Below are 27154 nucleotides of genomic sequence, written 5' to 3'. Positions count from 1 at the left end.
CATCATCACAGTTCACGGAAATAACGTAGTAACAAGTAATGAAGTAGGAGTTCTCAATCTTTAATGGTTTACATAACTATTTTTCTTTTAATAGATTTATTAGAGTGAATATCTATTTCGATTTTTAACTATTTATTTGAAAGATAAAGTGTTTTTTAGTCATTCTAAAATATTATATCGATTTTCATCTATTAAAGCAATCGGTCAAATTGTCCCTTCCAACTGGTTGTAAAATGATAACCGATAACGTGTCACAAAAGTGAAGCACTCTCTCTTTCTTCTTGTGTTTACCCGAAGAGAATTTGTCCGAGACTTAGTTTAGGATAACTTCTCTTTTGCTTGAAAGCTAATGGATTGGGTTAGTGGATCATTATCCCATTCAGCAGTTTCAATTCATTGGGTTTCCAAAGTTTGGACTGCAACAAAAATGATTTAGGCCTATACACTTGAATCACATTATCAAAAACTCACTTGGTTATTAGCCCAATTAACATGTTTGTTATCATCAATGTGTTATTTATTTTCTTAACTCAACATACACAACTATAAATCTAAACTTTTTTCTTTGACACCCTCAATCATAGAAAAAATAAAGCCGAATCCAAAACCCAATTTATAAAACGAGAAAACAAAAGAAAAAAAAAAGCTCAAAAAACAAAAAAACGAACACAAAATTGAAGAAAAGTCCCCGAGTGGCTGAGACACGTAGTCAGTAGTCACGGAGAAAGAGAGAGAGAGTAGAAAGAAAGAAAGAAAGAAAGAAAGAAAGAGGACCCTAATTCCACAAACAGAGAAGAGAAAGACACTCGCAGCGGTGGCACCGGCGCATTCCCAGTCGGAATTAGCATTTTGCGGCGGCGATCTCTTCCTCTCCGTCTCTCTCCCTCTCGAGCCAGTTCCACCACATTTTCTGGTATGCAAAAGAAAAAAAAAAAACCAATCGTGCTTTCTCTCCAATTACCACCATTGTTGTTTAGTTTGATTGGTTTCGTGATTTCTTTTCCTTTTTTTTTAAATCCAATATGAATATTCAGCTTTTGCAACGATTCTGCTTGCTTTGATTATATAAGCGGTATCTTATTTAGGATTAACTTTATGAACAGGGACAGATCCAGGATCTGATGTCAATTTTGGGGCCAAAATTACAAATGTAGTTGCTGATTCATTAACATTTCCATCATTTCGAATTTGTGTGTATAGTCTGCAATGAGCATCTAGTAGGGTATTACTTTATTTGGGTAACAAAAATGTAAGTTATTAAGCCAACAAGCTAACAACTGAACAAATCTAATGGACCTTAGGTCGCTATAGGGCTATCTCTTTCAGAAATTCTATGGAGCCCATTAGGTGAAGCTCATGAAGTAGCACATTTTTTTAGCATGATATCTCTTAGATCACTAGTGGTAATAACTAATAAGTGGTATCATTTGTTTAATTCATGTCTCTTTTGGTTTGAATTGAGGTAGTGAGTGAGAACTTGTAGTGCGGCAAATCACAGTGGGGATTGTTGCATTCTCTGGTGTATTGCATTGCATTTGTGCTTGGGTTCCATCTTTATTATCAAATTATCATTTTGTGTCTAGTGTTTAACAGGATGCAAAACACAATACATATTTGTTACTTCTAATTTTAGGCCAAAAAAGACCTATCTTTCACAGAAAGGTTGTCAGTTTGAGGAAAGACAACATCCTTTTTAAAATTTCAATTGTTCATATCTTTTTTCTTTTATTTTTTTTTGAAAAAGAAAAACTTACATACTTATATATTCTCTTATATTTATATTTTGTGTTTATTAATTATAATGCTTAGTGTTTAACACATTAAACAGAATCATTTTAACTATTTTCACTTAATTGTTTATCTATTTAATTTAAACTTAAGTTTGATTGAATTGTCATGAAAATAGAATCCTAAAACAATTCAGGAAGAAGTGTTCTTATAAATTGATGAATTTTTTCTTCCAACATTTAGTTGTTTTTGCTTAAGAAAAGGGCCACCCGTCCCCCCCTGTTGGACCCTTTTCTAGCCTTTAACATTAACCAACTTTAGTTTGTGACCATCTTTCATATTTATGGTGCAGTGTATTTTGGATTTGTTACAAAGGTATAGACTGTAAAAGATGGTGAAGTTGACTATGATTGCCCGTGTCACTGACGGCCTTCCACTAGCTGAAGGACTGGATGATGGTCGCGATCTTAAAGATGCTGAATTCTACAAACAGCAAGTTAAGGCTTTATTTAAGAATCTCTCAAGAGGGCACAATGAGGCGTCGAGGATGTCAATTGAAACTGGCCCTTATGTCTTCCAGTATCCTTCTCTTTATATATTTGATAATGTCATGATTATACTGTGGTTATTAGTAAGGAGTTCTTTGGTTATTCTGTATCTCTCTGCTTTTACATTACCTTATACATCTTGTAAATGAATGTAAGAATATGCTTCTCACTGATAATTTTCATCATTATCAATGATGATATCAGACACAATAACAAGCAAGGTGTAGTTTATTAGGGTCATGGAAATATCTGTAGTTTGATATTGCTTTTGGTTAACATGCTCTTATCTTTGGGATAATATTAGGCTTCCTATTCACAAACATGATTTGCTTGGCTTGGTACCACTTCCTTTACTCGTGTTATTTCTATCTTTATAGCTGCAAATTGTTCGGTCTGATGCTTTAGAATAAGCTGGAGTCTGTTTTATTTATAATAGGATTTTCATGTTAGTTATATTTGTTTATAATTTATGTGAACTTCGTTCGGAATAATTTCATACCCAAAGTTGGCCTTGACAGATCTTTAGTTATATAATAGAAGGACGTGTATGTTACTTGACAATGTGTGATCGCGCATACCCTAAGAAACTAGCTTTTCAATATCTTGAAGAGCTAAGGAACGAGTTTGAGCGTGTTAATGGGTCTCAAATTGAAACTGCTGCCAGACCTTATGCCTTCATTAAGTTTGGTAGATATCTGTTTCTATCATGTCATGTATCATTTGTACTTCTTTCTTACTACTCTGGTGTTTACGTTCCCCTTTTTTTTTGCCCTTTCTTTTTAAATGTGAACAGACACATTTATACAGAAAACAAAGAAACTTTACCAGGATACTCATACACAGCGCAATATTTCAAAGTTGAATGATGAACTCTATGAAGTCCATCAGATAATGACTCGAAATGTGCAGGAAGTTCTTGGTGTTGGCGAACAATTGGACCGTAAGATATTTCTTAGTTTAATTTTAATGTTAGCTTTTTATCTTTGAATTGCTTGGTCTGCTACATCTGGGTAACTAAATTTACATTACGAGCCTTGTTTTGTTGACTATAATATGAAAGTTGGGGCCTTTATTATATGTTCGTCAAATGTAGCTAGGCTTTCTACGTGGTTAAATTTTTTCAATTATATATTTATTTAATGAAGCCACTTCTTTGGAGCTGTCAGATGATCTTTTCTGACCGTAAATTGTGATACTTATTACGAATGTCCAAATGATTGGCATTTCACAGATATTTTTCTCTATTCTCAGTTGATCTTATTGGTATGCTAAGCCTGGTTTAAAAGTCTTTTAGATTTATAGTAGAATGTGTTGTAAGACCCTTGACTGGGGAAGTAATAGAGATGACATAATCAATGATACAAACACTAAATTAGTTTTATTTGGCTTCCACTGCTTGTGATTTTTCTCAAAAATCCCTGCTAAAATTTCATAGTTCTACTCTTATTCCTTTCCTTATATGTGATTTTCTCATATATCCTTTTCATATGTGTATGTTTGTACTTTATGATATATATGCTGTTTTTAATTCCATGTGATAATTTCATCATGCAGAGGTCAGCCAAATGTCCAGTCGTTTATCATCAGAATCCCGCATGTATGCTGATAAGGCTAGAGATTTAAATCGACAGGTTGGTCATATGTTGTTTTTGAGAATCATGCATGATATTTGATGATTTTCGTACTGTAGACTTTGATGCATGTTAGGTTTCTGATGCTATCTTCCTGGTTTTAAACTGAGTGGTTTTATAAATTTTATAGAATCTTGCAGTATGCTCAGATTTTGTAATAGAGCATTTGAGCTATCTTGCTGAAATATAATAATACTGATCAGAGTTTAAGACCCTTTTCTTTAGATGATAGTTCTTTACTGTTAGGTGGGATATACAGATGTTAAATTGTTCTGTTATAAATTTGGAACTTTTAGTTTTGAACTGTTCCTCAATTGCATTATTGCCTTTGATTATGTAAAACTTTTCTCATGGTGCTGGTTTTGGTATATATCTTAACCCATTGTTTTTCTCTTTTTTTAGATCATTGAGTATAGATAAAATTATAATTTGAAATCAAATCTCCATTGTAGGCTCTAATTCGGAAGTGGGCTCCTGTTGCTATTGTTTTCGGAGTTGTCTTCGTCCTTTTCTGGCTCAAAAACAAACTTTGGTGATCAAGCACAGTATATTAGGTTTTAAACCCAGGATTTTGCTGCGCTGTGGCTTCTTGCTTTTCACACATGATTGTCAAGACTTGCACAGATCGGTGAGAAACTCTTATATGTGCAGATGATGCCTACTTGTGTGGACACACTCAGTTTAGGATAAAAGAAAAGAAAGAAAAAAAAAAAAAAAAAGAAGGGATTATCGTGTTTGTTACGTCAGGCTAACTGGAACAGGAATCTTCTAGCCTTATGTTATTGTTAAGTAGTAAAGATATGAGAAACTTGAGGTCCTTGTGGATGCATATAGATATTTCTTTAGTATTTTCAGGATTATTGTGTTGATGAGTTACATTGATCCATTCGCTTTAGATGTCTACATTGACATTGCAGATGATTTTGAATTACATTTATGATTTCAATCACTTATATATAATAAGGCGTGGATCCATCAGAAGAGGTCAATCTATCAAAAACTAGAAGCAAAGAAGGGAACCTCCTTATAGAATTGTTAAAGTATTCGGTCGTTAGATTTTCCGGCCTCGTCATATGAAAGGTTTAGATTAAATCCGAAAGTAGCTCATTAGATTCACGACTTTTATCATTCCTCGTCATATGAAAGGTTTAGATTAAATCCGAAAGTAGCTCATTAGATTCACGACTTTTATCATTTTAGTATCTCATTCAAAATTTTTTATATTGGTCTCTGAGATCTAGTTTTGAGCATTATAATAGTCCCTGGATCCTTTCTAATACTAAATCAGCAAACTAAATGCTGAGCGAACTCTGTCTCGTCACGTTAGATACGGGGTTATACAACGTTGTTTTGTTTTGGCGTTTAAACAAGGTAACACTGAGAAGACGTTTGTTTTGGCGTTTAAACAAGGTAACACTGAGAAGACGAAGAAAAATTTATATGATGTACAAAATGTTCTATTTCCACTCATTCTCCAAAACAATTTTATTTTTGCTTTGTTTAAAATTTAAAACAGAACGACGTACGTGGCAAGTCAGAGCCAGCTTAGTATTTCATTTATTGGCTCAATGTTAAAAAGGGTCCAAAAATTAATATAGTGCTTAGAATTAAATTTTAGATATAGTAAATTTTGAATTTGACGGTGAAAGTCTTTAAATCTTAAAGACCACTATTGAAATTTAGTCAAAAGGTTTACTTGACATCATATCTGTCAAAGGTTGTTCGACTTTATATTTTGTTTGATGCTGTTTGCTTGACCGTTAACATCACTCTTAGCTAAACTGTAAACTTCTAAGTTTAACATGATGGCCTCTGTAATCTCCATGAGATAGAAACATGTTCATGACTTGATTAGTTTATTGTCTTTGATAAAGTATCATACTAGCATCATGTCCAATACTTTTTTTTAAGAGTATTAACCCAAATAGGTTTTTAAAGATTTGGCGGTCGGACAGATTTGTCCCCTAAAAAAATTAACTAGGTCTCAAGTCCCTAAGATTACTAGATATTTGCCATATAAGTTCCTAAGTCAGGTTGAACCGGTTAACACGACACTCTCTCTCTTACGTGGAGGTTGTAGGTGTGACGTGTCAGGTAAAGCAACACGTGTCACACTCAGGACAGATTAGTCCCTGAACACGTGGCTAAAACGACGTCGTTTTGGGACAACACAAAACGACATCATTTTGAGGGGACATATTCGTCCCCAACTTTGTTCTCTGGTTCTTAAAACTTCGACTTTCTAAAGTCAAATAGGTCCCCAAAAATTGTTATAATTCAAAAAGGTCCTTGAATTTATAGTATATATATCAAATTGGTCCCCTCAAATTAAGCAACTAGAACCATAATTAGAATCAAATCATGATGAAATTATCCAAAGTATGTCAAAATATGTAGGCTCAAGCGCATGAAATGACAGATCTCAAGTATAATTACAGTTAAACAATTAGAATTCGTCAATAGGTACCTTATATAAAAAAAATGTATTCTCTCCCTTTCTCTTTGTAAAATTACAAGTATCCCAAACCCTCACCTAGATTTTACAACCTAATCCTTCATATTCTTCACCTCCATTAACGTTTATCCAAGTTCGTATGGTGCTTTGATAGTGTGAACAGAGACTGCTTGGTGGTGGTGTGTCATGTATATCGCCATTGTTCGAGATAAGTTAAGTTAGTTTTTGCTGTATTAAATTGGCAGTAAAGAGTGAAGTATGATGAACGTGCATGTGATGTATGTTTAGAATAAATCAAAGACAGTTTATTGTAGGTGTAGCTTAAGTGAGAGATGTGAAGTGGTTACGGATATATATTTGATAATAACAAAAATAATATAGGTATTTGAATTTTTTATTCTATTATGATGTTGTTGTATTGTGTTAGTTGCTTGGTTAACTTGTGACAGAATTTTATTTTTTGGTATTTAGATGAGTAAAGACATGGTACCTGTATTTTATTACAGTGAAAGTTTTGTTAGAGACAACAAAGAGATACTTGTGTACATTAATGGAGAAGTAAAAAAGTTTCTCCCAATAGACATTGACTTGATCTGTTTCTTTGACCTATAGAAATTTTTCTTGGACTTGTGTTACCATGACCACAAGACAATGTATTAGTATGATCTCCATTCTAATTGTTTGGCTGTAATTATACTTGAGATCTACCATTTAATGTGCTTGAGACTACATATTTTAACATATTTTGAATAATTTTATCATGATTTGATTCTAATAATGGTTCTAGTTGCTTAATTCGAGGGGACCAATTTGATACATATATTATAAATTCAGGAACCTTTTTGACTTATAACAAAATTTTTGGGGACCTATTTGACTTTAGAAAGTCGAAGTTTTGAGAACCAGGGAACAAAGGTGGGAACGGATTTGTCCCCTCAAAACGGCGTCGTTTGGCGTTGTCCCAAAACAACGTCGCTTTAGCTATGTGTTTAGGGACTAATCTGTCCTGAACGTGACACGTGTTTCTTTACCTGATATATCACATCTACAACCTCCACGTAAGAGAAAGAGTATCATGTTAACAGGTTCAACCTGGCTTTGAGACCTATATGACATATATCTAGTAATTTTAGGGACTTGAAACTTAATTAATTTTTTTAGAAGACAAATCTATAGAACCGCTAAATTTTTGGGACCTATTTGGATATTACTTTTTTTTTAATACAAAATAGCATATCAGCATGTTTAGAAAAGGACAGGTATGCAATGGTAGGTTAAATTTATATGATAATATAATTGCAAAGACTATCTTAATAAATAAATTATTTATTAGATAATTTTAACCAACTTTTTTAAGTTTTTTATTTAAACTTTTTTTCTCGCTTCCCGTGATATACGTTTAAAATGTTGATTGACTTCCGAAAATATTAGCTATTTTTTCTATCCAAAAATAATAATGATTTGAGCTCTTTCTTTCAAAATAAATAAATTTGAAGCCACACTTTTGGTAGGGTAAATATATATAATTTAGTTTTAATATATTTACGGTATAAATAATTCTATATAATAATAACTTTTTAAGTAATAAATTTAAAAAATAAATTTTTTTATTAATATAATAATATATAATTAGTTATATATATAATTTTTTTTTACTACAATGCATAAAAATTAAGTGACATAATTGAACTTTAAATGTTACATGATATAATTTTCTTTTTATAAATATTTTTTATGTAAAGTAATTATTTTCATATAATAAAAATAAAAACATTTAAATAATCTTTTATAGTTAAAACATTTAAATATAAATTAATTATTATTTAAAAAGTATAGAGAAAAACAACCATAAAAATAAATAATCATTAAAATAATTTAAAATCCTTTCGGTCTCTCGTTAAGATAATTTGTCTTTAGCAGTTAGCTGGGGAGAGGGTAGGTAAGCAAGCCTCATAAAATGTGTTTGTTTGAAGTAAAAATAGGAAGAAGAAAAAAAATAAAAAATAGTTATTTTTTATTTAATTAAAAAAAATGAAACAAAAAATAAATAAATAAATATTAATAGAATTTATTAATTTTTTTAATAACAAAAAAAATAAAAAAAAACTAAATTATTTCTATTTTTAATATTATTTTTTATAATATTTTTTTATTTTTATCATTTAAATATATTTAAAAAAATAAAAATTTATTAAATTTAAATTATTTCTATTTTTAATATTATTTTTTATAATATTTTTTTATTTTTATCATTTAAATATATTTTAAAAAAATAAAAATTTATTAAATTTTTTATTTTTCTTTTCTTTCTTTATTTCTTTTCTTCCTTATTTTTTTTTCTTCCAACCAACCTACCCTTGGCTCTTGCAACGCCCACGATGGATGACTTCTTAGTTCTTAATTTTTTACACTTTGACACGTTGACTCATAAACGGCGTACTTCATATCAACTTCACTGTCTCTTCTTAGTTAGTATTATGATCTAGTTTACCAAGTTGGGAAACACCCTTCTGGCCTTCTCAATTCAACCATGAACGGTCCAAGCGGCAACAACCCACCACCACCCCACATCCTGGTGGTTCCGTTCCCATCACAGGGCCACATGATACCCCTCTTAGACCTAACCCACAAGCTAGCCTCCACCGACACCGCCATCACCATCACCATTCTCACCACCCCAAAGAACCTCACCTTCCTCGACCCTCTCCTCTCTTCTTTCTCAGCCATCATCCACCCCTTGGTCCTCCCCTTACCTTCCCACCCATCCCTCCCTCCGGGCGTAGAAAACTCCAAAGGCATGCCAACCTCCGTGCCTTCCCTCATGCTTTCTTTCTCCAACCTCTACAACCCTCTCCTCCAATGGTTCCACTCCCACCCTTCCCCTCCTCAACTCATCATCTCCGACATGTTCTCCGGCTGGACTCAAAACCTCGCCACCCACCTCAACATTCGCAGAATCGTCTTTTCCCCTTCTGGATCCTTCGCTCTCTCCGCCATATACTTCCTCTGGGCCCATGTCCCCAACCGCCAAAACCCTAACGATCAAAACGAACTCGTTTCCTTCCACACCCTCCCGAATTCCCCAAAATACCCCTGGTGGCAGGTCTCGCCGCTGTTCCGAAGATATGCATCGGGTGTCCCCGGTTCGGAGCATTTTAGGGATTGGTTCCTGGCGAACATAGCCAGTTGGGGACTCGTTATTAACTCGTTCAACGAGTTGGAGAAGCCATATCTTGAACACCTAAAGAAGGAGCTTCGCCATGATCGCGTTTGGGCGGTTGGACCGTTACTTCCAGATCCGGAAGGCCTAAACCAAAAGAACTCGTCGTTTATCTCAGAAAGAGGAGGAACTAGTTCTGTTCCGATAAACGACGTCGTTTCGTGGCTTGATAAGCGAAACCGCCGCGAGGTGGTGTATTTGTGTTTTGGAAGCCAGGTTGTGCTTTCGGTGGAACAGACAGTTGCGATTGGTTCAGCTTTGGAGAAAAGTGGGGTCCACTTTGTGTGGTCGGTAAAAGAAGGAGGGGATGATCGGTGCGTTGATTTCATGTCTGGGTTTGAGGATAGGATGGCTGCGAGGGGTTTAGTTATAAGGGGTTGGGCCCCGCAAGTTGTGATACTCAGACACGTGGCGGTTGGGGCGTTTGTCAGTCACTGCGGGTGGAACTCGGTGATGGAAGCGGTGGTTGCCGGTGTGCCGGTGCTGGCGTGGCCTATGTCTGCGGACCAATTTGTGAATGCTACGCTGCTTGTGGAGGAGTTGAAGGTGGCCAAGAAGGTCTGTGAAGGGGACAGAGCGGTTCCTGACTCGGATGAGTTTGCCCGAGTTTTGGCTGAGTCGGTGAGTGTACGCGATGACCTGGAGGCAACTCGGGCGCTGAAGCTTCGGGAAGCAACGCTTCAGTCTATTCGAGAAGGGGGAAGTTCTGACAAGGATTTGAGGAGCTTGGTTGGGAAAATTCATAGTTTGGTTTAATTTTTCCTTTTTTATAAAAAAAAAAGCTTTGCTGAAAAATGTTTTGAAAACATTAATGGTAAAGAAATGAAAAATAAGAAAATTGAAATTGAAATTCCACAAGCTTGACTGTTCGAAGCTCCACCATCAAATAAGGAAGGCTAGGGATCTAAATCGACAGGTTGGTCATATTTTTTTTTTTTCCGTGAATCATGCACAATATTTGATGAATTTCGTATTATAGATTTTGAGGCAACGGTTTTGATGCTATCTTGCTGGCTTTTTTTTGGGGTTGACTGGTTTTGATGCTATCTTGCTGGCTTTTTTTTGGGGTTGACTGGTTTTATCGTAGACGATTAGTTAGAGCTATCTTTGCTGAAGTATAATAAATATGGAATTTTAGTTTTGAACTGTTTGTTCCTCAATTGCATTGCCTTTGAGCCTTTGGTTATGTAACTTTTTTTCTGGTGGTGCTGGTTTCAGTTTATTTCTTTGCCCATTGTATTACATAACTGAGAGGCTAGTTGGCAGTAGTAGTAGTTCAGTAGTGTAGTTAGTAGGCAGAATTAACACGCAAGTTGTTATTGAGTTAGTAATGTGGCAGTTAGTGACAGTTAAGTAGTTGGAAGATATTTATCACGTGTACTAATTACAGAGTAGTAAAGCACTGTATATACTCAGCTAGCTTATGGTAGAATGTGTGGTGAGCAACTCTTATATGTGCAGATGATGCCTACTTATGGAGACACCTGCTGATGGAGCACTTCATTCAGAACATAATAAAGAATTTAAACACACTCAACAAGAGCTGAAGAAGATCTGGAAATATTATTACCCTATTCGAGTTAGGGAGGTTCCAAGGCAATTCAGCAATTGTCTACTTATTTCTTTGTAACCGTAAATTATTATCCCGCTTACAATATGTTGCAGGAGTATATATTGTTATGTTTGTATTGTTAGTCTAGTTAAGCATATGTTATTATATTGTGTTATGAGTTAGTCTCCCTTAGTCGAAGTCATAAAGGTTTTTCCATTCTTTACTAGTATAAATATGCATATATGCATATGCATATGTATTCTTTTTGCTTATTAAGTTGAATTGATTGAGTTGTCAATAAGTTATATCTCAAATGACATAGTCTTCTCATACTCATCTAACAGGTTGTATGTAACACTCTACCATACTTAATCTTATGCTTAAGTCATAAGACTGAGATAGTAAAGTATTACGACTTTTAAGAAAATATAGAGAGAGAGAGAGAGAGAGAGAGATGTAATTATCGGTTTCGTATTAGATTGTCGAGGACTAGAGGAGAAGATGGAGCTTCACAGAGCCCTAAATACTACCGTATTTATAAAAACTGGAACATCGAACGTCTTAGTTCTTGAATTTGACAGCTGAGGCAACGGAAAAAAAGTTACGCAAATCTGAATTAGAATTCTCACTATGGAAGCCGACAAAAGAAATAGGCAGATCTAAGAGGAAGACTTATCAAGTGGGAAGGAAAATGATACATATGTATGTTTAACTTTGGTAAAAAAAAAATTGAATTAATTGAGTTATATATTAAATAAGTTGGCTTAGTCAATCAGATTCTTTCATCCTTGGCTTAGCCAATCAAAGTGGCTTCTTAGCTATTTTCATGATAGTAGAGTTGTTATTCTTGCCTAAATTGGTGACCATAGCCTCCTCGGGTAAGACTTTGGGTACCACAAATATAATTTCATAGTCTTCAAAGACTTAAATAACAATAACCAACAAACATTATCTCCATTCAAACAACCAAACATTCATAAAACAACTAAACATATCCAAACTAGGATGTCAAAACTCCCTGGGAGGTGATGATCGAGGACCACCCCGAATGGGGCTCTGATGGTAAGAAATTTTTCTGGGACGGAGATGGGGATAAAATTCCCCCGAGGCATGGCGGCGAATTTTTCCTACGAGGATGGGGACAAAATTCTCCTGAGGCAGGTGCGGGGACCTAAGCGGGGATCCCCGTCCCTACATTCCCTGAATATATTAAATTATTTAAACACTCTTAGTAGTTTATTTCTCACTTTGGTTTTTTAGTTATTTCACCAACTATATATATATATAGTGAGAACCTTAATTCCTTTTCCTTCTCACTAGCTTGTCTTACCCAGTCACCCTCACCCCTGCCCTCACGACATCCCTTTCTGTGTTCTCTCCATCCTTTCTACACCTAACCAGTCACCTCCGAACACCTCCCTGGCCATTGTCCGTATCACCTCGTCGTCCCACTCGCCGTGTAATCATCGGGCACCACGGCGTTCTCTTTTCTGGCACTTTTCTCTATCACGCACAACGCCATCTCCGCACCACGCCATTTTCCCTCCACACCGCTCTGTTTCCTGCCTCGCCATGGCGTCCCCGCAACTTGTGGAAAGTAGCCGCCGAAGCGTCCCCTAATTCGTGGAAAGAACTCATTGTCGCATCTCCTAACTTCTCCAATGAAGTCGCCGTCGCATTCCCCCACTACAGCCGCCAGTTGTCCGTCCTCCTCCTCCTCCTCCACTTTCACCTGATTTCAGGTTTGATGCTCTTTTTTCTCTATTTTTTTTGCCCTTTTTTTACACATAGGATTTATAATTAATTAATTAATTATGAAACGATTAGGGTTTGATACTCCTCATTTTTATAATCTTTGTTATGTGTTCTCTGAATAATCTATTTTATTATGTGTTTTTTTGTTGATTTATTGCAGTTTATAATTTATCTTCCTTTGTATATTATACATTAGGCTTATATTCCTCTTTGCAAAATAGCAAGTTCCACTTTTTTTCAGGAAAAAACAATGTTGGTTGTTGCTGTATCTATGCTGTCACGGTTTGCTAGATGATTAAATAGATTATCTTAAGTCTTTTTAGATGCTAAGGGATATACATAAACCTGTGCTCTAGATTACAGAGATACTTGGTGCTTATTATTGTAAGCATGTGGTCCATATTACTTTTTGGGTAGAACATGCTCATATTTTATGGATGATTATTTGGCTGGCCAACTAATTTGGGATATGATATTCGGCTTCTTAACAGATATGTGTAAAGACATTGTTTCTCATATTTTTATGGTGCTGGTGTTTTCTCTTGTAACCTATAAGGACGAGCATCTTATAACCTATAAGAGTGGCATGACAAGCTCTCAAATCGACTTCTTCTTATTGAGGAGAGTTGACAGAAAATTTTGCATTAGTTGTAAAATTATTCCGGGAGAGAGTTTAACAATACAACATAGGATGCTCGCCATGGATTTTTGCGTCGAGTAAAAGTTAAGAAAAAGACATCATACGAAGAACCCAAGGACGAGGTGGTGGTGATGCGTGAGCATCTTTCTTATCTTTTCCTAGTGAATTTGCATTTAAATTGTTGAGTTTAATCAAGAATTAATTATCTTTTAGCCACTATGGATGCTACTTTGATACTCGCGCAATTTTGTTTATTTTAGGTAGCATTTGGTTGGATTTGGAGAGAAAGCTTGCACAAATGGAAGAAGCACAAGAATTAAAGGAGATGATCAGCGAGGAGTGACGCGTGCGCGTACCTGAGGCGTGCACGTGATTTGGAGATTTGTGCAACGACGCGTGCGCGTACCTGACGCGTACGCGTGACATGCACCACATGCAGAAAATGCCGAAAACACTGGGGACGAGTTCTGGGTCCCATTTTGGCACTCAAGTAAGGCGCAGCTCTTTGCTAAGTTAGGCGTGGATCCAGTGAAGCAAGTGGTCCCCATCCATCAATTGAAGACTTGCTGATTGCTATAATTAATTCTGATTTAAATTCAAATTTGATTTTAAAATAGGAAAATATATTATTTTTAATTTTAGAAAATAGATTTTTTTAATTAATTAGGATTAGATACAAAAAGGAGAAACTTTTCTTCTAGGATTCCATTCCATCTCATTATGAAAATTACAGTTTACCTGAATCCTAGTTTCTCTCTCTGAACCATGAGCAACTAAACCTCCACTGTTAAGGTTAGGAGCTCTATCTATTTGTATGGATTGATTCTATTATTTTTCTATTTTAATTCATGTACTGATTTATAATTTAAGAATTGTTTTCGTTCTTTATCTTATGAATTTGGGTGGAACGGAAGTATGACCCTCTTTCTAATTGAGTTCTTGTATAACTTGGAAAAGCTCTTTACTTGAATAACAGCTTGAAAACAATTTCCCCTAAATTCTGATTATCTGGACTTAACGGGATACGTGACATATAATCCTCTTATATTTGGATAATTAGGATTTCTGTGGCATATAAACTAGAATTGAATTTCACCCTCTAATTGGAATTAATTGACCAAGAAATTGGCGGTTGATGAGAAATAGAGGAGACTAGAAAGGTCTAAGGAATTAGGGTCTAGTCACATATAGTTTGTCATGAATTAAATCTATCATGATTAAAATAGTTAGCAAGAAAAGTCAATCCGGAAAATAGATAAATATGAAGCCTTAACTGCCTTCTTCATATTGTTTTCTCCAACGTATTACTTGCCTGTCTTTCTAATACTCTGAATTTATTGTTAATGCTTTTGAATCTTCAAACCAGTTTCTATTTGTCTGACTAAGCTAATTACGTAATTATTATTGTTTGATCCATCAATCCTCATGGGATCGACCCTCACTCACCTGAGGTATTACTTGGTACGACCCGGTGCACTTGCTAGTTAGTTTGTGGTTGTAAATTCCGCACTAGGTGGCGGATAAAAGGTGAGGAACAAAGAAGTTTCCTAAGACAGGTAGGAAAAGAGACAAAGTGGGATGAAAATGGAAGCGCGAAAGAGATGTTGAGGGAGATGGCAGAAGTTATTAGAAGAATAGCAAAAGAAAGTTTTAGTGAATCTAAAGGGACAGGACCAAGAGACAAGGAATTCTGGTGGTGGAATGCAAGTGTACAAGAAAAGATAAAGATAAAAAGGGAGTGCTTTAAAGAGTGGTCTTTATGCCGCAATGCAGATAATTGGAAAAATATAAGGCGGCTCAGAAAGAGACAAAAGTGCCTGTAAGTGAAGCAAGAACGAGAGCATATGAGGGTCTCTACTAGTCTTTGGGCACGAAAGAAGGAGAAAAGGATATAGAATCGCAAAGAGCCATGAAAGAAGAACGAGAGATTTGGATCAGGTTAAGTGCATAAAGGATAAGGATGGAGATGTGCTGGCTCAGGAGGAGAAGATTACTGAAAGGTGGAATAGCTACTTCTTCGAGTTATTTAATGAAAAAGATAAGACTCTTCTGAGCCTTGGTCGATTATGCACATGGGAAGAAAATAAAAATTTTGACTACTATCAAAGGATTCGAGACTTCGAAATAAAAGAGGCTTTAAATCAGATGAAAAATGGCAGGACAGTAGGACCTGATAATATCTCGATTGAGGTTTGGAAGGGCCTTGGAGGAAATCGCATCAATTGGTTAACCGAACTTTTTAATGAGATTTCAAGGTCAACAAAGATGTTTGATGAGTGGAGAAAGAGCACCTTGGTACCTATTTACAAGAATAAGGGGATATACAAAGTTGTGGAAACTATAGAAGGATCAAACTCATGAGCCGTACCATAAAGTTATGGGAAAGAGTGATATAATGGAGGTTGAGAAAAGAGACACAAGTAACAAAGAACCAATTTGGATTTATGCCAAACAGATCCACCACCAAAGCGATATACCTATTAAGAAGGATGATGGAGAGGTATCGTAGTAATAAAAGGGATCTACATATGGTGTTTATTGATTTAGAAAAAGCGTACGATAGGGTGCCAAGGGAAGTCTTATGGAAGGTTTTAGAAAAGAAGAGAGTAAAAATCACATATATTCGTGCAATTAAAGATATGTATGATGGGGCCACAACTAGTGTAAAGACTCAAGGTAGTGTGACAGAGAAATTTTCCATTGGTATAGTATTACACCAGGGATCATCCTTAAGTCCATACTTTTTCACATTAGTCTTGAAAGTACTCACAGAGCACATCCAAGAGCCTGTGCCATGGTGCATGCTTTTTGTCGATGATTTCGTCCTTATGGGAGAGTCAAAGAAAGATCTAAATAAGTTGGACTTATGGAGAGAAGCTCTAGAAGTGTATGGTCTGCGCATAAGCCGTAGTAAGACGGAATATATAGAATGTAAGCTCAGTCTAAGAAGGAAAAACCCTAATATAGAGGTGAAGATTGGAAAAAACACCCTACGAAAAAGTTTTAAGTATCTTTGGTGCATCATACAGGATAATGGAGAGATTGAACATGATGTAAATCATAGGATCCAAGCAGCTTGTTCAAAATGGTGGAGTGCATTTGGTTTTATATGTGACAAAAAGTGCCTTTAAAACTTAAAAGTAAATTCTATCGCACTGTTATAAGACCGGCTATGCTTTATAGTACGGAATGTTGGGCGGCCAAAGGGGAGCACGAACATAAGCTAAGTGTGGCAAAGATGAAGATGATGAGATGGATGAGTGGTCATATGCGATTGGATAAAATGAGGAACAAAAATATAAGGGAGAGAGTTAGAGTAGCACTAATTGTGGAAAAGATGATAGAATTGCGTCTCAGGTAGTTTAGACATGTGAGAAGAAGACCGATAGAACACACAGTCAGGAGAGTGGATGAGATGAAAGATGGACAAGGGATGAAAGGTAGAGGAAGACCTAAGAAGACCATCCATGAGGTGGTCAAACGAGATCTACATGTAAACGGTCTCTCTGTAGACATGATATATAAACAGAGCTCAATAATGTCGTTTGATTCATGTAGCCGATCCCACCTAGTGGTACAAGGCTTTGTTGTTGTTGTTTGTTGTAGCGTTTTCTCTCGCTATTGAGGATGTATTATCTTCCACTTTCCTTATTATATTCTTTTATTGTTTTGATGACTTTATTACCCAAAAATGAATAACACTTGTTGTCTGGGTCTACGACAATTAGTCATCTTCTCCCATATTCTGTACAAATGCTTGCGAATAGAGGTTTTAGCACAATTATTTGGTATTAAAGTTCAATTCCATGTCAAATTTAACTCTCGTGAATTGTTAATTGATATAAATTCTAATTTCTTGGGACTATGAGATGGATATGGAGAATTTAGGAGTTTAGGTAATTATTTTTTTATTATGTCAAATTTTTATTTAATATATGATATTCTTGTTTATGATGTATGTTAACATATTCATGTTTGTGCTATTTTAACAGAGAAGTTGTATTCTGACAATGGAAAAATATTTGATATTGAAGACTTTATTTTTTGGTTTTTTTAGAATGGAAGTTGTATTTTAAAATTTTGTTTTATGGACTATGATTTGTTATTTTGTATTTCTGGACTTGTAAGTTATAATCTTAGATAAGATATATTTGTGTGTTGTAATAATGTTTTGTAATTTTTTTATTTTTTAAAATTTTTACTATAATTTTCATATAAATATTCAATATAAGAATCGGGGAACGCGGGAAACGGGGATGGGGAAATTATCCCCCATGGTGGGGATTGGGGTGCGGATAGGGACAAAATACGGGGGGCGAGGACGGGAGCAGGGAGGCATCCCCCGCCCCTGCCCCGCCCATTGACATCCCTAATTCAAATCATTCTAAAAACATAATTCTCATAATTAAGCCTTTTTTCATCATATGGTAGATTCCGATTTGTTTAAATCCTACATCAATAAGAAGAAAACAATTAAAAGTTAAAATCATATAATAAATCAATAATAATCTGAGAAAACAATGTATTATATATTAGTTTAGTAGTTTACTGAGTAATATCTCCTTCAATGCTATGAATTGTGTAACCTTAAATCTTATGTTAGTTGTGGTGCCAAGTTCATTCCAAAGCCAATCTTGATTACACATTTCATAGGAATCATAGAAATAGAATCGAAGAAATTACATAAATCAGGGAAATAAAATCTTAGAAATTACAGAAAATTTCAGGAGTCACAGAAAAAAATCACAGAAATAAAAAATCACATAAAGAGAAACAATGCTATAATAATTAACAGATGCTTCAAGGTAACAAAAATCACAAAAATCATAGGCTAACTTATCGGCGGGGTGACGCGGCACTGCGGTGACGACGAATTCTCTTCAGCTGAGTGAGGCATTGACGACAACTTCTCTTCGGCTGAGTAAGGCAGCGACGACCAATTCTCTTCTACTGGATGAGGTGGCGGCAATGACACTTTCCTTGGTTGGGTCAGGCGATGATGACGATGCTCTCTTCAGCAGGATCAGGTGTGCTGAGCGGTGAGGAAGAGCCAGTGACCTCGAGAATGAAAGAGGAGGAGCTTGGTGGTAAGGAGGTAGGAGGTGGCGGACGGGCGATGGTGGTGGTGACTGGTGAGAGCCTAAGAGGAGAGGGTTTGAATTTGCAGAAAAGTGAGAAAAGAGAATGAGTGAGAAGTGAGAACGACAATTTGTAGTAAGGAATTAGGGTCCTGAAATCATGTAAAAGTCATATATATATATATATATATATATATATATATATATATATATATATATATATATATATATATATATATATATATCCCATGGTATTTAAGTCATTTTATATAAATGGGGATTAAACGGGTTTCCACAGCCCCGTCCCAGCGGGTGAAAAACTCTCCCCCCGGCCGCCGGGTAAATTCATGCTGGTACCCAGCCCGCCACGAGGCTTTTGCCATCCCTAACCCCACTATGGTGAAAATAGCCAAGAACTCACCTTAATTGGCTAAGCCAAGGATTCATCTCTTACTCTCAAAGAGTTTAGAGAAAAATAAGCACACAACTTATTTAATATATATAACTCAATCAATTCAACTTGATAAGTAAAAGGGGTACATATGCATATACATATTTATACTAGTAGGGGAGGAAAAAACCTTTATGACTTGGACAATGTGGGACTAACTCATAACACAATATAACAACATATGCTAAACTAGACTACTTTAATTAACAACACAAGCATAAAAATATATGGTCCTGCATCATTCTCCCAAAGTTGGAAAGAGCTCCTGCATTATTCTCCTTGGGTTGGAAAGAGCTCCTGCATTATTCTCCTTGGATTGAAAAAGACTCAGCTTGTAGTAGCGAAAGATCCCATTGATGAGTGCATTTGGTCTTGAAAGATGTGAAAAGGCATAATTCAGCTTGATTCTTTTGACCATCTACATATTGTAACGGAGTTAATACGATATTCTTGCCATCTTTGATAAATGAGTATGTATTTTTGAAACCATCATGAATAGCTTGACAATCATATTTCCAAGGACTTCTTAACAGGAGGTGACACGCATCCATTGGGATGACATCATCACACCACCCTTTATATTTGTAGTTACTTCCCATAGAAAATTGGACACAAAATCGCTTTGTTACCTTAATTTGGGTTCTTGGCTATTTTCACCGTAGTAGAATTGTTAACTTGCCAAGATTGGTGACCCAAATGACATCCCAGCGTCAGTTTAGAATCTGAGCAAGGTCAGTCTTCGCCTTGCTCCAGTAAAATTTTATTTCATTCGTGGGTATGGGTCTTCAGTGCGGTGCTCTAGTTGTTGGCATGAGTCGTCGTCAGTGCGGGTGCCTATTACAGAGTTCCAAGTAATATCGTCTTTTTCTCTTCTTTTTGTGCCTTTTCTGTTGGTGATTATCTTTAATGCCTTTCCATCATGATCATCATTGGTGCATTTCTATCATTGTTGTGCATCATCATCATCATCATCATAACATCGGTGCCAAAGCATTAACATCATTGCATAGTAATAAAAGATGGCTTCAAAATGTAGAACTACGCAAGAGATTGAAATAAAAGAATTACGCCATCAAGTTAAGGAGTTGCAGGAGCAACTTGCAAAATATAAAGCTGCTCAAAATAATCATGGCAAGTAGAGTGAAGACAGTTCTTCTAGTGAAGAGGATAATGCAAATTCATTTCATTCTTCTTCTTCGTCTGAAGATTTGTCAACACGAAGAGCATGACACAACAACACGAAAGCTAAAGACTTATGAATCAAAATTGATATTCCTGAGTTTGAAGGGAGACTCCAACCTGATGATTTCATTGACTGGCTCTGCACAGTAGAAAGAGTGTTCGAGTTAAAAGACATTTCGGAAAACAAGCTCGTGAAGCTTGTAGGAATCAAGTTGAAAAAGCATGCATCGGTATGATTGGAGAATCTCAAGCGTCAGTCAGAAAGAGAAGGAAGAAGAAAGATCAAGACATAGGATAAAATGCATCATGAGCTCAACCGCAAGTTCCTTTTTGAACATTACAGGCAAGGCACCTTCATTAAATTTCACAACTTGAGGCAAAAGTGATTATCTGTAGAAAAATATACAATGGACTTCGAAGAGTTACTTATGAAGTGCGACATTCGAGAGCCTGAAGAACAAACAATTGCTCGTTATCTTGGAGGACTGAACACAGAAATTTCTGATGTTGTTCAGCTGCAACCATATTGGACCTTGGATGATGTCATTAGGCTGTCATTAAAGATTGAAAAGCAAATAACACAAAGGAGTAACACTCAGTTGCCGAAGGACAAAGAAGTCATCTTTGATGGTCAACAAGAAATGAAGTCAGGATCTTTTGAAAGCAACAAGGAGCATGGATCATTAGGTAAGAAATGCCTCAAATGTCAAAGCAAATATATTTAGGTAAACTACCAAAATGCACCCTGAATTATTTTGTAGGGGACAATAATATTTCCAAATTGTTTACCAACAAAAATATTTTTAAATATTTTAAAATGTGATAAAAATATATACACGCAAACTTAAACATTTTACTGAATACTTTGAGTAACTTAGTTTGGCTTTGTAGTGCAGTGTATGGGAGTTCTCAATTTGAAAAATGAAGTATGCTTTGGGATCATTTGCGTTCCATTAATTTAGGCCATAATGGATCATAGATGGTCGTTGGTGATTTTAATGAGATTGTGGCGCTAGACGAGAGTATGTGTGCTTATTTTTTTTCTCACAGAGATAGTCTATTAGCTACTACTCTAGATGACTGTGAACTCTTCGATCTTAAAGTGACTGGTAGGAGATATACTTGCTATAAAATAGTTCAGGCTAGCAGGGACTTGGCTAAAAAATTAGATGGAGCACTAGTTAATGAAGCGTGGATGACAATATTTCTTGAGGGTTATTGTGAAATTCTTAACAGGTTTCATTTTGATCAATGTCCTATTTTAGTTCGTTGTTATGGCGGCCCCAGAGTGAAAGGTTCTCGTTCTTTTAGGTTCCAAGCTACGTGGGCAACACGCCCTTCTTATAAACATATTATTAGTAAGGCTTGGAATCAAGGGTTTAAAAGCATTACTGAAAGGCTTAAGATGGTTCAATAGGCTTTAGAATTTAACTCAAAGGTTTTTGGAAATATTTTTGTGCAAAAACGTAAGCTGGAATACCAAATTGATCAGATTCAACGGCGTTTGGAGGTTACGAATGTGTTATCTCTGATAATTAAAGAAGCTGAACTGAGAAAAGATTACAATAGACTTTTATTGTAAGAGAAACTTTTTTGGTACCAGAAATCTAGAGAGCAGTGGATCAAGTATGGGGATAGAAACACTAAATTCTTTCATCTTCAGACTTTGGTGCATAGAAACTATAATAGACTACATAAATTATATGTTAGAGATGGGTCTTGGTCTACTGATCCAGATATTCACCAGGAAGAAGCCCTCTCTTTTTACAAGAATCTCTTTGGTACAATGGAAGAGGTTGAGGTTGATTGTTTAGGGGATGTTCCGATGCCCACTCTGAGCACCGAGGCTTGTGCTAAGTTAATTGACCTTGTCTCTTTTGCAGAAGTCTTGCGGAAGTCAAGTCAGCAATATTCAGTATGAGCCCTTTTAAGGCTTCTGGTCCAGATGGCTTTAAAGCTTATTTTTTTAAAGAATACTAGAAGATAGTAGGCACTGAGATTTGGAATATTGTCCGAAGCATTTTTTTAGGAGAGTACTTATATCCTAGCATCATGGAAACTCTGATTGTGCTTATTCCTAAAATTGATAACCCTACTTTATGAAGGATTTCAGGCTTATTAGCTTGTGTAATGTTGTTTATAAAATTATCACCAAAGTATTGACTAATCAACTTCGGCCCTTTCTTCCAAATATTGTTAGTCCTTTACAAGGAGGTTTTATTCCGGGTCGTGGTGCTCTTGATAATATTATTGTGGCCCAAGAAATTCTAAATTTCATAAAGCAAACAAAATCCAAGAAAGGTACTCTTGCTTTTAAAATTGATCTTGAAAAAGCTTATAATAGGATGGATTGGAGGTTTGTGGGGAGTACTCTCATTGCTTTTGGTTTTTTCATCATCACTGTTAATTTGATTGTGAATTGTGTCCATGCATCATCTCTTTCTATTATGTGAAATGGGAATAGTTTGGATAATTTTGCTCCTAAAAGGGGGCTTAGACAGGGTGATCCAATGTCTCCTTACTTATTTGTGCTTTGTATGAAAATACTTGCTTGCTATATATCTCATAAGGTGTTCGAGGGTGTGTGGAAACCAGTTTCTATCACTAGGGGTGGCCCGAAATTTTCTCATTTGATGTTTTGCAGATGATCTCTTACTTTTCTGTTAGACTACAAAGAGTCAGGTCCAAATGGTCATGCATTCTCTTAACACTTTTTGCAAGGCATCTGGCATGAAAGTAAATCTTGAAAAGTCTAAAACTTTTTGTTCTAAAAATGTGACTGCTCGTAGAAGAGATATTTTTAGTAATGTTTCTTCAATATGTTTTACTTTGGACTTAGGAAGATATCTTGGAGTTAACCTTAATCATTCCCATACCAGTAGGGCTTCTATTCATTCAGTGATTGAAAAGGTGAGGAAAAGATTAGCTAATTAGAAAGGAATACTTTTAAATAAAGCAAGGAGACTTTGCCTGATCAATTCTGTTGCAACGTCCATTCCTGCCTATCACATGCAGGTATCTTTTTTTCCAAATTGGGTTTGCGATAAATTGTCTTCTATGATGAGACAGTTCCTTTGGAAGGGTCAAGTTGACGGTAGAGGTCTTTCTCGTGTTAATTGGAGGACCGTGGTCGCTCCAAAGAAATTTGGTGGCCTGGGTGTTAGAGATCTTGCATGTGTTAATATATTTTTACTTAGTAAATTGGTTTGGCAACTTTTTCATTGTCAGAACAGGCCTTGGGTTGCTTTATTGAGGGCGAAGGATCTGAGGAATAAGGGAGTTTTACATGGCCCTATCCCTTGCAACGCTTCTCATGTTGAGTATCTCAAAGGCTTTTGGTGCTCTTAAGGATGCCTTCTCTTGGCGCGTTGGGTCACTTAATCAATCCTTTTGGTTTGACAATTGGACTATTGAGGGTCCAATATCCAACTCTTATTTAACTATTAGAGACGTTGAAAGATGGTCAATGGAAACTCCATGATGTTTTCTCTAACATTCCAGAAGATGTCAAACAACGTTTGAATGCTTATAATCCGGATTTGAAAGCTAGAGAGAGTTTGGGTTGGTCGTGGGGTGTGACATCTTCTAGACTCTACTCAGTTAAGAGTGGATACAGTTGGCTAGCCAAAAGAAAGTTTGATTGGAATGAGCGTGATAATTGGTTGTGGGTATGGCGGATGCTGACTGCATATTCCTGAGAAGTACAAGTTCTTGATTTGGCTCAGTCTTTAACGCAATTCCTACGGTAGAGTTTCGTTTGGGTCGTGGCTTAGCTTTATCTAGCACTTGTCATCGGTGCCAGAATGGTTCTGAATCCATTCTTCATTGTCTTCGGGTGTGCCCTAGTGCCAAGGAGGTCTAAAACCTTTTAGGTCTGTATTCAAATAACTCGGATTTATGTGATTGGCTCTACAGAGGTGCAAGGAGTGGAGATATTTTTTTTTGACTATCTGGTGGATTTGGAGAAGTAAGAATCATGACTTATTCAATACAGATGACTCTTAGAATATTGGTAAACTGGTGAGTTTGATTCGTAGTTCAGTAAGAGAGTTCCACACTACTTTTGCTATGCATCAATCTTTGTCTCCTCCGTCGCTTTGTTTGCATTGGGTTCCACCTCCAGTTCATTTTATTAAATTGAATTGTGATGCTAGTTGTTTTACTCCTTTTGGCTATGCTGGTTTTGGTTGTATCATTCACAATTCTGATGGATGTTGTTTGAAAGGTTGCACTGGAAAAGTCAAAGTGTGCAGTGTTCTTTTTACTGAATTTTATGCGATTTGGAAAGGTTTACTTCTAGTTTTGGGATATTGGATTTCGTGAGATTATTTGTGAAATAGATTGTTTAACGCTCTTTTCTTGGTAAACCAAAGAATGCTTGGTAAGGATATTCCAAAATGGAATTTGGCAAAGCATATACAGGAGGTTGTGAATTGGAATTGGAAAGTCTCTATTGTTTTAATTCAGAGGAATGCAAATAGTGTTGCAGATTATATGGCTAAAGCAGCTGCTTCTAGCGCGGACATTCACTCAAATTGGAGTCAACCATGGAGTGAGTTTCAACATCTAATAGATTTAGATATGAACCTAGCCAACTAATTTGGTTTTATCTGTCTTATTTTTTCTTTCTTTTCTGTTTAGTCACAAAAAAAAATTTTACGTTAACAAAAAAGAGTGATGCGATAAATTAAATTTTTGTGTGACAAGTAAAATTTTGACATTAGCAAATGAGTTACTTATTAATGGACCAAGTTTTTTAACATAAGTGGATATTTTTGGTATAATCTTAAATTATTTGAAGGTATTTTGTCAATAAAAAAACCAAAGACATTTTTATCAACAAAAAAAATTAGACTATCAAATAATTTTTTAACCAAATCTAATCAAGTCAATGTGCACACACATTTTTCTTCTTCTTCATACGTGCTTTTGTCGTACATCCCTGGCATTTCTTTTTTTTCTCTTTTTTCTTCTTTTTTCTTTACTAATGTCACCACTACCACCTCCTCCTCCTCCTCCTCCTTTTGTCATTTGATTTTTCTCTTTTTCCTTTTCTTCCTTCTTCTTCATTATCATAATCATCCTCATCATCGTCATCTTTTTCTTTTTTGTTAAATACCACACAATTAATTTAACAATAATAAAAGCATATCATTTAGTTGTAAATAATACATAAATTTCTTATGAATGACACAATTTTTTTGTGAATAACACCGAAAATTTTAGCAAATGACACAAAAATCGGGAATGGGTCCTCTCAATTGTTAAAAAAATTGAGGGAGTAAACTGTGATCTCTAACCCTTTATTGTTCTCTCTCATATTTTTTCTTGGTCCCACTTATTAAATTAATGGTGAGAGATCACACTTTACTCCCTTAATTGTTAAAAAAATTGAGAGAATCCATTCCCACAAAAATCTTCAAAGGGCCACACACACAAGCCCACAAGTCTAAAACCAACTCTCTCAACCAACAAATACATTTAACTGTATTTTAGATTCAAAAGATACCAAATTATTACAAATGATACACGAATGGCTAAACCTCTTATATATTAATTCAATACTGTACAATCAATTCAATGATAACAAAAACACATCATTTACTTAAAAATAACATAAAAATTTTGGGTAAATGACTTAATAAAATTTTAAAGAATCATAAATTCAAAATCTAAACTCACCCAACTAATAAAATATATTCAAATGTGTTTTAGAACTAAAAAATATATCAATTTATTGCAAATGATACAGAAATGGCTAGACCTCTTATATATAAGTTCAATTCCACTCAATAAGTTCAATGATACAAAAAGTACATCATTTAGTTGAAAATAGCACGGTTAAAAAATTTATGTGTCATAGTTAAGAAATTTCAGTGTCAAAATTAAAAAACCTCTTCTGTCACGGTTAAAAAATTTCGATGATATTTTTTTGATAAATTATGCACAATTCAAAACTCCTCCTCTTCCTCCTTTAACATCTTCATCATTATCATTATCATCATCATCTTCTTCTTTTTCTTCTTTCACACCCTCATAATTCTTGTTTCACCCTCTTAACAAGAATCTATATCACGGTTAAAAAATTTTAACGTCAAGATTAAGAAAACTTCCTGTGTCATAGTTAAAAAATTTCAGAGATATTTTTCTGATAAATTATGCATGGTTCAAAACTCTCTCTCCTCCTCCTTTTCTTCATCATCATTTTCTTCTTTTTCTTTATATTCTCCTTCTTATTTTATCTTCTTATAATTCTCCTTATTTGATTCTTTTAATAAAAATAAAAACAAAAAAATCAAAAAATAATATAATAACTACTTGGAGAAGCAAAAAGAAGAGAAGAAATAAAAAAAGTGCAACAACAAGCAGCAGTAATAAAAGAACAATGATGAGGAGTAGGAAGCATGCAAAGAAAATGAAGGAACGTGAGGAAGAAGAAATGTGTGATTCATGCGTAGGTTCTGTAAGTAATTTTGTTAGGTTTGGGCCAACACGATTGGATTTGATTGACAAAAATACTTTGATGTATAACAAAACCATTTTACCAGTGCTAAAATAATTCATGTACATTTTCGACAGTTTACCTAATATTTTTTTATTTTTTAAACTACTTGTTAACGTTTTTTAATATCTCAAGAACAAACCACTAAAAATGTATCTGAATTATTTTTGCATTGACAAAAAGATTCTTGAATTTTAGTATTAACTAAAATATTCCAAAATTATTTAAAAACATGAAAAAAATTCACACTCGTGAACTAAGGTATACTACACTAATAAAAAAGAGTGATGCGATAAATAGAACTTCCTATGTGGTAAGTGTGTAACACCCTACCATACGGAGTCTTATGCTTAAGTCATAATTCAGAGATGGCAAGGTATTACGACCTCTAAAATAAAAATTTAGTACGTAT

At 35.2% G+C, this 27154-nt stretch overlaps 2 protein-coding genes across 4 annotated transcripts; both read left to right on the top strand.

Annotated features, from left to right (window-relative positions):
• Positions 1-576: 576 nt before the first annotated feature.
• On the top strand, positions 577-4888 carry LOC112716247 (25.3 kDa vesicle transport protein SEC22-1). 3 transcript variants are annotated; one of them, XM_025768115.3, is made up of 7 exons: positions 577-913; positions 1104-1150; positions 2081-2307; positions 2803-2963; positions 3070-3216; positions 3831-3907; positions 4360-4888. In XM_025768115.3, exons 3-7 carry the CDS (start codon positions 2120-2122, stop codon positions 4441-4443), a joined length of 657 nt encoding a protein of 218 aa, XP_025623900.1. In that variant the 5' UTR covers positions 577-913; positions 1104-1150; positions 2081-2119; the 3' UTR covers positions 4444-4888. The 3 variants fall into 3 exon arrangements, with proteins under 3 accessions (XP_025623900.1, XP_025623899.1, XP_072061370.1); XM_072205269.1 differs by having other exon boundaries at positions 699-913; positions 1104-1249; XM_025768114.3 differs by lacking the exon at positions 1104-1150.
• A 3768-nt stretch (positions 4889-8656) lies between these two features.
• LOC112716246 (flavonol 3-O-glucosyltransferase UGT89B1) lies at positions 8657-11448 on the top strand. The gene is made up of 2 exons (XM_025768113.3): positions 8657-10498; positions 11044-11448. Exon 1 carries the CDS (start codon positions 8893-8895, stop codon positions 10336-10338), a length of 1446 nt encoding a protein of 481 aa, XP_025623898.1. The 5' UTR covers positions 8657-8892; the 3' UTR covers positions 10339-10498; positions 11044-11448.
• The last annotated feature ends 15706 nt before the right edge of the window (positions 11449-27154 follow it).

Source organism: Arachis hypogaea, chromosome 10, assembly GCF_003086295.3.
Source record: "Arachis hypogaea cultivar Tifrunner chromosome 10, arahy.Tifrunner.gnm2.J5K5, whole genome shotgun sequence".
In the NCBI taxonomy this organism is placed as follows: domain Eukaryota; kingdom Viridiplantae; phylum Streptophyta; class Magnoliopsida; order Fabales; family Fabaceae; genus Arachis; species Arachis hypogaea.
Note: the sequence above shows the minus strand (reverse complement) of the source record. Positions and strands in the feature narration are given on the sequence as shown.